The following is a 13,584-nucleotide window of genomic DNA, read 5'->3' on the forward strand; positions in this document are numbered from 1 at the left end:
ACACCATCACCATCCATCATGGCACCAACGACCACCAAGGACCAACCAAACACCCAAGCCCCAACCCTCTCCACAGACGCCGTCCTCAAACCCTCCGCCCCCGTCCCCGCCGGGGTCCACGAAGTCTCCGGCATCGAGTTCAACGACTACGCCGGCCGCGACGTCACCGTCGCCGAACTCGTCTCCGACATGACGACCACGGGGTTCCAAGCCAGCGCCGTCGCCGACGCCGTCCGCATCATCAACGACATGCGCCGGTTCCGCGACCCGGCCACGGGCGCGAAGACGACCCTCTTCCTCGGCTACACCTCCAACCTCGTCTCGTCCGGGCTCCGCGCCACGCTGCGCTACCTGGTCCAGCACGCCCACGTCTCCGCCGTCGTGACGACGGCCGGCGGCGTCGAGGAAGACCTCATCAAGTGCCTCGCGCCCACCTACCTCTCCTCCTTCGGCGCCGACGGCGCCGACCTCCGCCGCCGGGGCATGAACCGCATCGGCAACCTCGTGGTGCCGAACAGCAACTACTGCGCCTTCGAAGACTGGGTCGTCCCCATCCTCGACGCCATGCTCGCCGAGCAGGAATCCTCCAAGCGGACCGCCCCCCGCGACGAGGACCGCCTCGTCTGGACGCCCAGCGCCGTCGTCGCCCGCCTCGGCGCCGAGATCGCCGACGAGTCCTCCATCCTCTACTGGGCGCAGCGGAACTCGATCCCCATCTTCTGCCCCGCCCTCACCGACGGCTCCCTCGGCGACATGCTCTACTTCCACTCCTTCCGCTCCGCCCCCGCCGTCCTCGACATCTCCATCACCCGCGACATCCGCAAGCTGAACGACATCGCCATCAACGCCCGACGCGCCGGCATGATCATCCTCGGCGGCGGCTTGGTGAAGCACCACATCGCCAACGCGTGCTTGATGCGGAACGGCGCCGAGAGCGCCGTGTATGTGAACACGGCGCAGGAGTTTGACGGGAGCGATGCGGGAGCCCGGCCGGACGAGGCGGTCAGTTGGGGGAAGATCAAGGTGGGGGGTGACAGCGTCAAGGTGAGTGGAAACCCCTTTGCTCCCTTGGTGGTGCGGAGGGGAACGGACTGACGGCGTAGGGGGAGGCAGGTGTATGCCGAGGCTACGGTTGTGTTTCCACTCATCGTGGCAGCTACGTTCGCGAAGGCTGGGCAGAAGGGAGGGGATTGAGTGGCACTGTGTCGGTGATGTAGAACCGAGGAGGGGGGGGAGAGGTGATGTAGAACCGAGGAGGGGGGGAAAGAGGGGGTTTAATCCGTCAGATATCGACCAGGGCTTGCTTGCAGGCCGAGACGCTTGCGATCTGGAGGGGCGAGGTGCGGGGAATGAAGGGGATGGGTCTAGTACCGCAGGGTAAAAGATGCAGAGATGAATGCACGTTTGGCTATGGTCGAAAAAGTGTATGGGTAAACAGGCTCAGAATAGATCTAATGATACACGTCGGCTCCTTGTGAATGCGATTTTGACAAACAAGCAGGCATTGAAATGCAAGATCATGGGGACCCTGGGCGTAGTCAATAAGCTTGGATGATGATATAACCCCTGTGATTATGCTATGCTGGCCGGAAATGAATGGCTTTGTCCCGCAGGACTGGGCATGCTGTATGGTACAGAACCCACTCTATCCATCAGAAGCCTCTCTCAAGGATAACACCCCCGCTATTAATCAATCTCATGCACAATCATTATCTCGTTCTCTCATACCGAATCTCAAGAATGTGAGCTTCCTTATCAAACCTTCCAAACCTTCACCACTTGCTTGACCATCTTCCTACAAACCGGGCAGTCGTGGTTCTGCATCTGCCTCGCACAGTCTTCGCACGCACTCAGATGCCCGCAAGGCAAGAAGACCGCATCGATCTCATTCTCCCAGCAAATATGGCAGAAATAATCTTCCTCGTCTGCATGCTTGAACTCCATCGTTCCCCTGCCAAAACGTTTCCGCTTTTTGAATTCGCCGGTGTAGACATTGCCATGTTTAACGTATTCCATCCGACCCCGACCATTGGGCTCATCGGCTGCCCATTCACCCTTATAGCTGTCACCGTTTGCATAATCCATGGAACCTCGGCCGCATTTCCTGCCGGCGACAAAGTCGCCATCGTAAGCATCGCCGGATAGGGAAATCAGAATGCCGTTGCCGTGGGCCCGGCCGCCTTTGAGGGAGTGGGCTCTGTAGCCGCAGCCAAAATAGGAGCTGTTGGCTTCGTTGCGGAAGTATGAGGGGTTGTCGAGGCCGCGGAGGAACCGGAAGAAGTCGATTGGGTTAGCACACTTGCCTGCGGCCTCGAGAGACGTGATCGAGCCCGGGAGACTGACCGTGTCCATGGTACTGGATAGTTACGTTAGTAGAACTCTCAAGTTGTAAGGCAGGAGCGCATACTTCTCTTTAGGGGGACGGCGCTGGGCGATGAATATACTGCCGTCTCCACCCACGTCACCGAATCGATACTCGAACGTCTCATGGTCGCCCACGAGGTCCTTACGCCCAAGTTTCAAATGTCGCTCGTGATAGAGATCCCATTCCTCGCTCAGGCCAACTTTAAGTAATCGTTTGGCCTCATCCGAGATCTTCGCATCGCGCCTGGCAAAGTGGCTATTTACTCCACGAAGAGTCTGAGTCTCGGCGTCGAAAAGCTTCACGAAGAAGTAGATTTCTTTAGGATGCCCAAGCGTGTGAGGCTTTACAATTTCTGAGTCATTCGCCAACGGGGTCTCGTGAGTCCCAGTTGAGGCTTCAGCCATCTCAGTATCACCTTGGCCTATATCTCCGCCACTTGCTTCCTCAGATGCCTGGCCGGCTGGTTCAATATTTGCCCTTGTAGCTGACAATCCGGCATTAGCCCTGGAGTCTGACTGGGCTTGCTCGATGCGTTCCGGGGCTGGCGATGGGCCAGCCAGACCGAATTTGGCCGCGGTAACAGGATCAGTCGTCTTCAAAGCCATCCAGAATCGACAGCCACCGCTATGGTGAATCATGTCGCCCAACTCTTCCTCGCTGTGATTTTTGAATGAGAGGAGTTGCGGATAGGCATTTGGCATACACGAAGCTCTTGTGTCGAGTGGCCACAGTTCCAAACTAATTTCATCTGACACGAGCCCAAATACATCTTCCTCCAAATACTTCTTCACCTGTCTAAGTGTCGTCGAGGCGGGGAACGAATGTTTGTGTCCTGGCAAATCGCCGCTTGTTTGATCTCGGAACCATGGGTCGAATATTCCTCGACCCGAGTAACCTTCAAAGAGCTTGTGACCATGCACATAGACGGGGATATCATGCTCAGCATCTTTGTTGTCTGTGATCATATCATTTGCTGCGCCTGGAAGTTCTTGTGCGTGGTCGAATTGTGTGGTTTGCGTCTCATTACGATGAAAAGGAGTGCACAAGATATGAGGGATTATGTCGGTACGTGCATAGAGGACAACATAGGCAACTGCTGCTGTTTCATCTACATTCGTGCCACTTCCCTCATGAGCATCGATAGCTTGCTTTGTTGTCAGTACGGTGACTCCTTTGGAATTGCTCTCGTCTGCATATCTGAGCCATCTTGTTCCAGGTCCTTCGGGCCGTATGACAGAGTAGTACTCGGTGGACTCCAAACCGCCCTCATGTACAACGATGCCGTAGAGACTATAATCTACCCCCCTGAACGTCAGATCTTCTTCGATCTTGATCTGATGTGTGAGTTTCTTCCATTTTCTAGCTACCTTGTCAAAGTCCTGCCGATGTAATTCGACCTGCAAGATCGAAGGACTCCCAGAAGGGATCTGAAGTTGCCCTGCAAAACTTTGCCACACTCGGAAAGAGTTAGCTGGACCTTGAGAAGCTTTGATCAGGGTTTCCGTGACGCTCTGAGGTTCGGTGTCAAGGATCTCGGAGTGATATTCCCCACCCAGGCTCTGATACTTGGTAACGGAGTCGTCTTTGTCCATCAAATCTGGCTGCTTGAGTAGCAGTATCTCTCGAAATTGATCATTAGCAAGCCCATTCGCATCTTCCACGGTACGAAGATCTGAAAATTCAAAGTTGATAATGCGCCGCAATGTCTCCCAAATCATTACCACGTCCATTTTACGGTCAACTTCCGCGCCATAAAAGTTCAGAGTTCTTACAAGGTCCGACAGGGGAAGAGCACTATCAGCAGGACTGAAAAGATCCGAGTCCTCGTTGAGAATGTCCTGAAGCTCCTCAAGCACTGGTCTCATCCGTGTCTCCGGCTCCAGAACAGGATCTGGTATGTGGGTGGTGCGAATGAGATCAACAACAGGAATGAGGTGCAACCATGCTGACAAAGCAGCAATCATGGCACTTGACTGGTATTCCTGGCACTCGAATGCCCTAATACCAGTCATTGCCAGGCTGTTCCATCCGGGCTTGTCGTCGGGAGGGCTCCACCACAAGGTCTTGGTATCGTCGTCAACGGTACGAATATATACTGTGAATGAGAGTGTATCGTTTCGGAGAAGTGCTTGCCGTTTCAGCCGTCGACGTTTGTGTATCTCGTCCCACGGAAGTGTATCCGGCCCCTCCCCATTGAATCGAACCCATCCATACTCTGGATTGTCCTGATAATAGCGATGACAGCCCTTGTCATGGACATAAACCCGTGGTTCGTCAGGGTTATAGATGATGCAGCTTACTTGCGCAGCCACTCCCCATGACTTTTGCTCTTCGAGCTCTCTTTCCTTGGGTGGGGTAGGGGTGGAATCGGCGTCTTCCTCTGAAATATTTGGAACATGCGCATCCTCAAGAGATGGTGGCGCAGCTCCAGGTGCAGCTGCGTTATGGTGGTTCTCCTCTACAACGATCGACGTTTGGTCTGCATCTGGCACTGCCTTTGACGATGTAGCATTGCTCGCTTTATGTTCCGCCTCCTCGTACGGTGTTGGTGAGCATTCGATGTAGACACTCATATGATCTGTTCCGTCTTTTCCGCGAGGGTAGTACTTAATGTTCCAATAGTATCCATCTATAAAAACAGATGGAGACCTCATGATGTTCTCTCTATTCGGCTTCTCGGGAGTGCCACGTACTCCATCTACAGTCCAAGTAATACGTCCCGACTCCGCAGGAACGTACTCTGGATCATCAAGCGGCTGATACGCTACCTCCTCCCAGTGGTCGTGGTCAAGAGCACTGAACTCGACCTGATTTTCAATCTCTTTGAGCTCTTGCTCATCTGGGGATGATTCGTCTTCCCTGAGATTCGTCCAGTATGGATGCTCTTCTTCGTCTGTTGAGTCGTCGCTGTCTTCTCCGACGCCTTCGGGCACATCATCCACCTCTCGTGCCAATCTTCTGGCTCTAGCCCTGTCCCTCTGGTCGCTTCGACGTAATTCTGCCAACTCCCTTTCTGCAGCTGCTACCCTTGCGTCCTGGGTATTGCCGTCTAGCCCTGGTGGTAGATGTACAGATGCTGCAGCAAGAACGGCTTGTTCCCGCAGTTGTGCAGTACTCAGATCACTGGTAGGAGCAGGGATGGTAACAACGCGAAGAGCAGTTGATTCGCCGGTCTCTGGGTTGGTCTGTATGACAATACTGGTATGTGGTCGTCCGAATTCTGGATGCCTTGGGTCTGACTGATGGTCTGGAGATGTATCCATCACTTCTGCCTCTGTTGGAGGTGGAGGTGCAGTCTCCATTTCTGCATCTCCTGGCTCATGCTCTGGAGTATGGTCGTCAGGACCGGAGTCTGACTCGTCGCTCTCATCGTCCATTTCCATTCTATCGTGGTCTTGGCCTTCAGTGTCGAGCTGGAATCCCGGGCTGCTGCTTTGATGTTGTTGGCCGGATGAGGCCATGGCTGGCGGAGGGCTGGGCGGGGCACTGATGTTTCTGACGCTGGTCAGGGCGGCTTCGAGGATAAAGTGAGGTGGAGGTGGGTCTGAGGTCTCTGGTGTTGCGTAGCGAATATGTCTTCGATGGTGTGGGGGGGAGGGAAGAATGGGTGAATGGTGGGCCGGAAGAGTTTCATCTGATGGTTGTAGGGGCTCGGTACCACTCATGGATGCTGGATCCATGGTGGTAGCCCTGCGATGTAGAATGTAGTTTCCAGTAGCACGGAGATAGCTGATAGCACCTTCTCAAAGCGAGAAGAAATGGAGAAGTAGGTGTGGGTATCAGGATGGAAGACTATTGAAGGAGAGAGGCAAGAAGCCTCTGTATGAAATTGATTTGACAGAGGAAGCAAAGTTGGAATTAGTCTAAAGGTGGATACATGTCGAGATGTGTAGTGTAGTCATGCCAGAATGAGGCTGCAATGAAAATGAAGGCAGATGAATCACACTGCTGCAGCTACTGCATGTACTTCTTCTAACATGGGAGCTTACGAGTACCTATCAGCCCGCTAAAAAAGGTGGGCCCGCTAACACGCAGGCAGCTCCAAGCAACTTAGCCTCCAACCCTCCAAGCTCTTAAGGTACTTATTTACATGTACGGGGGATCATCATACCAATACTATAAGGCATAAGGTACCTTACCTGGGTACTTACTCTAGGCGCGAGGATCCGCTGTTTGGTGGACCGTTTTGAGGCGGCAGGTGGGGTCGTCTAGGCTTCAACAAGCCTAGAGCCTGTCCAGTAGAGAGAGAGACCTCGGAGCTAGCATGAGCTTATCTTCTGGCATGTTCAGATTCTATCGAGTACACCAATTGAAATTGTCATTACCTTACATCTCAAAGGTCAAAATCACGTCGGTCCGCCGGGCGAATTCCCGCACCCCCGATCCCCAAGCGTGTAGAATCGTTCACACAACAGCATTTTTCATTCGTCATGGCCTGTCCGCAAATGTTGTCTCTTTGCTATCCTACGTCTCGGGGGTGCAATCAACAGCCGAGAATCTTGGACGATACCTTGCAATATCTCTTACACATCTCTCATCTCGTCCTGAGCCTGATCGATTTGATTTCACGAATTCCTGTCTCTGGAAGGGAAGCAGAAGAATTCTCGATCAAGAGGCAGACGGGGAGGAACGCTGTCGATATGGCATGCATAAGACGTAGATAGAGCACCTCTGGTTGCGTTTTTGTGACTGAGATCAAGACTCTGGGAAGTGTGACAAAGCTAAGTTTAACGCCAGCATGACATATTCTCTGCGACATTGGACGAGGCGATATCGGAGAGTGGGGTACTTTGATCGAGAACAAAGTATAAAGCTGAGTCAAGACTCTGGTGACTCCAGTAGCAGAAAGGATACAATACCGCATGTCATCATTCCTGAGGAACACGGTCACGGTGGGACTCGCTGTGCTTTATAGGTAGTAAGGTAGTGTTCGGTCACTTCGTCGATGCTTATCATTATGCGTGAACATTGACTTAGTCCTCGTGAGATTAAGGTAGACGTCTTTGGGCCCGTGGAGCATTCTGCTTTTGACTTGTCCGATTTGGAAGCTTCCATTGACCAACAGTTGAGACCTGTCCTCTATACATAATCAATTTTCCTCTCTCCCTGACTCTGTAACACGTGCAACCCAACGAACCAACACCAATTCCAAGGTAGATCTACATAATTAAAGACCAAAGCACAAAAGATCCTTTTCCGCGAATGCTTGTGTCATTCAACGCAAAACCCGCGCCATGCTCAAAACTAAGGTACTCCAATGGCTAGCCCAAATCGTAGGAAGTCCCCAGACGATCACATTATAACGCAGTCCTTGTCCTTCTTATCACCCTCCAGCGAGACAGCCGAGCCGGGTGCACCACTCCGTCTCCGAACCACCCCAGGCGCACAATCCACCCCAGCAATACCTCCTCTTCCCGTTCCAGAGGCTGAGGATCGAGGCATGTGGCCTCTTCGTGAAGGTCCATACAAAGGCGAATGTCCATACGAAGTAGTATGTTCGATGTACGCACTCGATGAATGCCTTGGCCTCGTCGCCGACATAGGACCTGGTCTTGACGGGATGCCACCAGGGCTTGGCGAGGCGGTTGGATGTACTGGGTGGTTTGATGGAGGAATATATGCTGGACCATTCGCAGCTTGCTCGTAGGTAGGCGGTGGCGCGTCTTCATCATCATTGGCCGATTTCGTTGGTGCTTGTCTTGCACTTCCACGGCCACGAGGAGGAGGGCTGGGACCGCCACCACTTGCGCTAGCGCCGCGACCGAAACCTGGGAAGGTACGGCGACCTTGCGAGTCTGCGGAATTGAGATATGCTTGGGAGAGTTCATCATCACGTTTCCGTTTGGCAGACTCTTGGCGCTCCCGCTCCTCCTCTTCCTCTTGGAGTTGCATGGCGAGGGCCAAGTCGTGATCCTCTTGCTCGGTGTTTGCAGATACGACTTTTGGATGACTATCATTGATGTTTAGTGTATCAAGAGCTGGTAAACTAGAATTAGATTTGCTTGATTGTTGGCCACGTCGAGATCGACTACCCACTGTCGTCCACCCCGAGTCATCTTCTGCTTGGTTGCTTGTCGCTTGCTGTTGGGTGTCTCCAGCGACATTACCCACAGGTCTGAAATCGCCTGCGAAGAACTCGCAGCCTTCACCACTGACGTCTACTAGACTTTCCCAGACGACTTCGTCATGACCGGCATACCCCATGTCGGTCACCAAGGTCAGAAGCTGACCCGACTTTGGATGCCGGTATAGTGTACTGAAGTGGTCGTTGCGAAATAATATCGCGACGGAGCCTGGCGCGAGGGTCTCGGTAACCGTATCGAGGCCGTAGCCAGTAAGCTGAGTTGCGGTAGACGACAAGAAATATTTGACGCTGGCAATATCCTCGAGGATCAGTTGTTCTTCCGGGCTGAGGCCTTGTCGCTGGAGTTTCTCTTCCAGCTCCTCTTCTCTAAACAAAACATTTTGTGCATCCTCATATGTCTCTGCTGTACGCTTCAAAGCAGCAAAGGCGGGGTGATTTCTTGGAGGGATCCATCCATGAATCAAAGGGATTGAGAAGGTGCTGTAAAACCTCATCTCTCGGGTGTCCTCAAACCCTCCGGCTTTTCGAGACTCGTGCAAGCTCGTTGGCATGTCAATTGGAGCATCCATCAGGCTGACTGTGAGTTGTTCTGAAGGGACAAAACGTGGGTTCACGTTCATACCTGTATGTAGTGTGACAAGGAAAGCGTAAAGCTCGCTGACATCAGGCAAAATCCCGCCCGAGCCTCGTCTTCGGCCGGACATGAGCTCGTCGATGACAGCATCAAGTAAGAGGCCTAAGCTGACTTGCTCACGAACTCTCAACGTCTCTACCAAGGCCGTACTTACATCAGACCGAGTCGTGAGTACTAAGGCGTTGACCAGCGCAAGAAGTGGACAAGGGCCGTTGGCGTTTTGAACCATAATGGGCGACCGTCGCGGATTAGTAGGAGACGAAGCATCGTACCAATTGACCAGCCGAATCTGATAGCTTTCGCCGGCTCTGTTCGGTCTCATAGACTCATCCCGAGGCACTTGCACTTCTGTTGTGGATGCTGCGTTCCCGCTGTTATCGAGAGTCTTAGGAGGCCTTGGAGGTTGCGGGGGTAGCCTCTCTGGTTTTGAAAAATTTGATGGCAATTCTGAAAATATCTTCTGGGCGTTGGAGTCATTGATAGAAGTGTGATTGATAACATCGGAGGTCTGTCTTCCGTCATCCCAAACGTTGTAGGAAGGGTCCGCAAGTCTTTCTCCACTACCTGGCATCTGCCCTAGCTGATTGCCTTGGTTCACTGATGGGCGTACATCCACCTCTGGAGCTCCTACAGCTTGAGATTCGAACTGCAAAGCTTGCTGGTAGGGCCTCATGCTCTCGTTTGAGACTGGCGCTGGGTTTGTTGCGAATTCGAGGTTTTGTCTGGTATCCGCAAGATGAGATTCAGAATCCAACTGAGGCGGAGGCTGCTTTTCTGGCGATTGACTGAAGTCCATCCACGGCTCAGTGAACGGATCTCTTGTGTCAGTTTTTGGACCCTCACCCCAAACATCAGCACTGCTCTCTCCGCCGTAGTTTTGCCGATCTGGCGCTTTTCCATTGTAATCGTTGTTGCGGCGAAATGGATTACTGGAAGATGATCGCTGTCTCCGTTGGATAGGTTGGCCGGTAGTACTGGCACGATCTGAACGTATATGTCTAGCTGAGCCGTTGGACCTCTGGCTTTCGGATGAGGTCCTCGGTGTGGCATCCGCGGATCCAACTTGTAACGTAGATGGCAAGCCTCCATGTAATGGCGTATCACCATTGCCTGCGAATCCTGCGCCCACTCTCAGCGGAGGAGGTAGCTCATGATTCATCGTGCTTTCAACGGGGCGTCGCGGGCCATCGGCAAGATTAGGTGCATTGATACCCCCTGTTGCTCTCTCAGCTAACTCTTGTGATTGCACATCACGAGGAGAAGCTGGTAGCTTCGAGCTTCTTGCAATGGGTGATGAAGGCGTGACTGGATAAGGGACCGCTGGTGCAGCCTGACCTCTGGCAGAGTTAAATGGCTTGCGGACCATCATGCTTTGTTCTTGTCTAATTGAGATCGAAATGGGCTATATTTGTGATCGCGCCTCTCCACTTTAAGTCGATAATGTAGCAGAAGAGGACCTGTATCGTGAAGGTAGCAGTTGAGGTTCATTCCGTCATTCAATGACAATTTAGGCAGAGAGGTTTGAAGAGGCGGTGCAAGTTGGTAATTAGGGCGGTAGCTAGATGCGCAACGGTCATAGCTGGAGATGTACAAATTTCGGCAACAGACTTGACAAGGTAATGGCTATATTCAAATTTAACCTTGAATGAAGTTTTGAGATTGTCTGCATAAGATGGATGAGAAGCAAATGGGCGACGTAATAGAGTACGCATCCACAACCAGGTGGTGAGAGTCCCGGGGTCCCGCCGCTGGCTTATCGATAACGAGGCAGCGCTAAAAGCGGATTTTCAGGAACGATACCACCATACCTACCTTAGGAACCAAATCCTAGAGCATCCTCCAACACAAATACCAATACAGTAACAACGAAATACTCTGCAAATCCATTTCAATTAGAGGATGAAGCAAGAGCTTGTTCAGCCACATGCATATGTTGCGCTACGCTTGCCCTCAGATTCGACCATAGTTGTCCAGGTCCTGCCAAATACGTATGTGAAGTAGCTGGAGTGAGCGGTCTCACCTTCTCCTTCGCGTTTCGCGGCTGACGACAGAGTAAGTACAATCTCCATTGGCAAATATGGGGCCTTCCAAGCAAACAATATCCTGGGTCGGCCCTACCACCTTACCTTCGAGATTCGAGATTCCGTCACCAGCGATGGTAAAGCACAGTCAGGGCTTCGGATAGTGCCAGCCGCCGAGCTCTACGCAGACATCAAGGACGAGGCTCCTGAAACTCCTACTGAAGCAGAAGCAGGAAATCTTGGCGCGAGTGGAGATGGTGTGGAATACGAGATAGTGGGCCAGAATGGAGAAGTCGTCATGCGAACCAACCGTCGGATCACCGATGATCCCAGCAGCCAGATCATGACAATGGATGAGATTGAAGCCTTAAAGGCGCAAAGTACAGGATCGGGGAAAGAGTTGATTGCGAAGATCCTCGAGTCACACTCAGCTTTGGACCAGAAGACGGCGTTTGCCCTTGCCAAGTACACGTTGCGAAAGACGAAGAAGTACCTGAGGAGGTTTACAGTAGTACCCTTGGATGTCGCGACATTGGCGCGGTGGATCCTGACCGACAAGGAACCCATGAAGATCATGGAATTGAGAGAAGAAATACTATCTATGATTGGTAGCTGGTCAAACGTGCACTGTACACCCTCGGTTTCAACACCGTCCCTCGACGGGGAAGGTATGCAGACCAAAGGAGGAAGGTGGCTTGTAGTCGATGAGACAGCAGGGCTGCTGGTGGCTTACATGGCGGAGAAGATGGCAATCCTACATCCTCCCGACCACAACGGAGAAGAAGCGGAGGGCAAAGTATTGTCGAAGCAAGAAACCGATGCCGTCAACGGAGACGATTCAATTGGAAATCCCGCGACCAAACATGTAGTTGCACCACCTCCGGACCACCTTCGCCCTCGCAAGACATCCGGCCCAGGCACCACAAATACGATCACTCTTATCCACGCCAACGCTCAACCAAACCTGTCCCTGCTCAAATACTTCCACTTCGACGCATTCAATCCATCCATATCCCACCCGCTCGAGAGCCACCTCAAGACCCTCTCCTGGCTTCAGCTTCTTTCGCCAGAAGACGACATGGGCTGTGCCGAGCCCGAGATCGTCTCAGAAGAGACCATCCAAAGCTGGAAGAGTGGGAAGAGAAGCAATCACTTCCGAAAACGTCGGCGATGGGAGCGTATAAATTTTGTTGTGGATGAAACCCGCGCTGGTGAATTCGATGGCTTGATTGTCGCCTCAATCATGAACCCTGTCTCAATATTGCGGCATACAGTTCCACTTCTACGCGGTGCGGCTCAAGTAGTCGTTTACTCGCCTACCATCGAGCCACTGGTCGAGTTGTCAGACTATTACTCAACAGGCCGACGGACGGCATTTGTGACGAACCCACCGGATTTCAATTCGATGCCTACGGAAGACTTTCCTCTCAACCCAACACTCCTGCTTGCACCTACAATACAGACAGCACGCAGTAGAAGTTGGCAAGTACTACCTGGGCGAACACATCCTCTCATGACAGGGCGTGGTGGCTCAGAAGGCTATGTCTTCACTGCTACTAGGGTACTGCCAGCAGAAGGAAAAATTGAGGCAAGAGGAACATTCAAGCGGCGGAAGGTTGATGATGGCGTGACACGCAATTCGTCACGGCAAGAGAATGCTGCATCTGGAGACAGTGGCTCAATGGAGATTGATGCATCATAGATATGATTGCTTCCAAACAAATAAATACAATCCAAACCCGTTCCTGTACGTTCTTTTCTTGATTCAACCTGACGCTGTCTCTTACATCGTTCTGGATCAATTACTGCGCGTCTCCCAAACCCCAATCATGTGTTTAGGGTGGTGCAAAATGGTTTCCTCGCTGTCAAGGATTGCCAAAAAGGTTTTTCTCTCCGAGATCACATGACCAGAATGGACCCAGGGTAAAGGGTCGCGCTTGGAAGGACCCGCAAATGCAGAACGATCAGTCAAAGCTAACCTTTGCTCGGCAGCCAGTCATTTTCGCTGGTGAGCTGTTTGGCAGCAGGCTAGCATAAAGCCGATGAGCGGACCCACTGACCCTCCCACCACTCCGAAAGTTGATACACAAAAGGACTCCTTTTCTTTTGGGGCACTGCGTCATACTTTCACCCTTCCATTTCACGAATACACTCATGGAACAAAGGCGCACTTCTATATCCCTAGGTCGCAATCACTGGCCATGGTGATCGTCGGGGATGAGACTTCGTGTTTGTCCGCTGGGGCCGTGAGGGACACCCATGTCCCATGACCAGCGAAAGAGGGGTTCGCAGCAACGCTATGGTAGTCTTCCTGCAGGTTGCCATAATCAGCGGTAATGAGCGCAAGCCCAAATAGATGCAGGATTGCGCTCCATGGCAATCCTAGTCACGACTCGAGGATACGGTACTCCTTTTTCATGTCGTCAACCCCAAATCTTGAAGGGTTGTGTAGCAACAGTCTACAGATCTCCTGAGCGCG

The 13,584-nt window shown here is 52.5% G+C and overlaps 4 protein-coding genes across 4 annotated transcripts; 2 read left to right on the forward strand and 2 right to left on the reverse strand.

Annotated features, from left to right (window-relative positions):
* Positions 1-18: 18 nt before the first annotated feature.
* On the forward strand, positions 19-1,194 carry HO133_003749 (uncharacterized protein; the record flags this gene model as incomplete). Its single annotated transcript, XM_037294671.1, has 2 exons — positions 19-1,044; positions 1,114-1,194. The coding sequence occupies 2 exons, from the start codon at positions 19-21 to the stop codon at positions 1,192-1,194; spliced, it is 1,107 nt and encodes a 368-aa protein (XP_037149359.1).
* Positions 1,195-1,755: 561 nt separating this feature from the next.
* Positions 1,756-6,045, reverse strand: HO133_003750 (uncharacterized protein; the record flags this gene model as incomplete). The annotated part of the gene is made up of 2 exons (XM_037294672.1): positions 1,756-2,356; positions 2,408-6,045. The coding sequence occupies 2 exons, from the start codon at positions 6,043-6,045 to the stop codon at positions 1,756-1,758; spliced, it is 4,239 nt and encodes a 1,412-aa protein (XP_037149360.1).
* Positions 6,046-7,657: 1,612 nt separating this feature from the next.
* Positions 7,658-10,453, reverse strand: HO133_003751 (uncharacterized protein; the record flags this gene model as incomplete). The annotated part of the gene is made up of 1 exon (XM_037294673.1): positions 7,658-10,453. The coding sequence occupies one exon, from the start codon at positions 10,451-10,453 to the stop codon at positions 7,658-7,660; it is 2,796 nt and encodes a 931-aa protein (XP_037149361.1).
* Positions 10,454-10,983: 530 nt separating this feature from the next.
* HO133_003752 (uncharacterized protein) lies at positions 10,984-12,807 on the forward strand (the record flags this gene model as incomplete). The annotated part of the gene is made up of 2 exons (XM_037294674.1): positions 10,984-11,072; positions 11,136-12,807. 2 exons carry the CDS (start codon positions 10,984-10,986, stop codon positions 12,805-12,807), a joined length of 1,761 nt encoding a protein of 586 aa, XP_037149362.1.
* Positions 12,808-13,584: the final 777 nt, after the last annotated feature.

Source organism: Letharia lupina, assembly GCF_014066315.1.
Source record: "Letharia lupina isolate WasteWater1 chromosome Unknown contig_18, whole genome shotgun sequence".
Taxonomy (NCBI): Eukaryota; Fungi; Ascomycota; class Lecanoromycetes; order Lecanorales; family Parmeliaceae; genus Letharia; species Letharia lupina.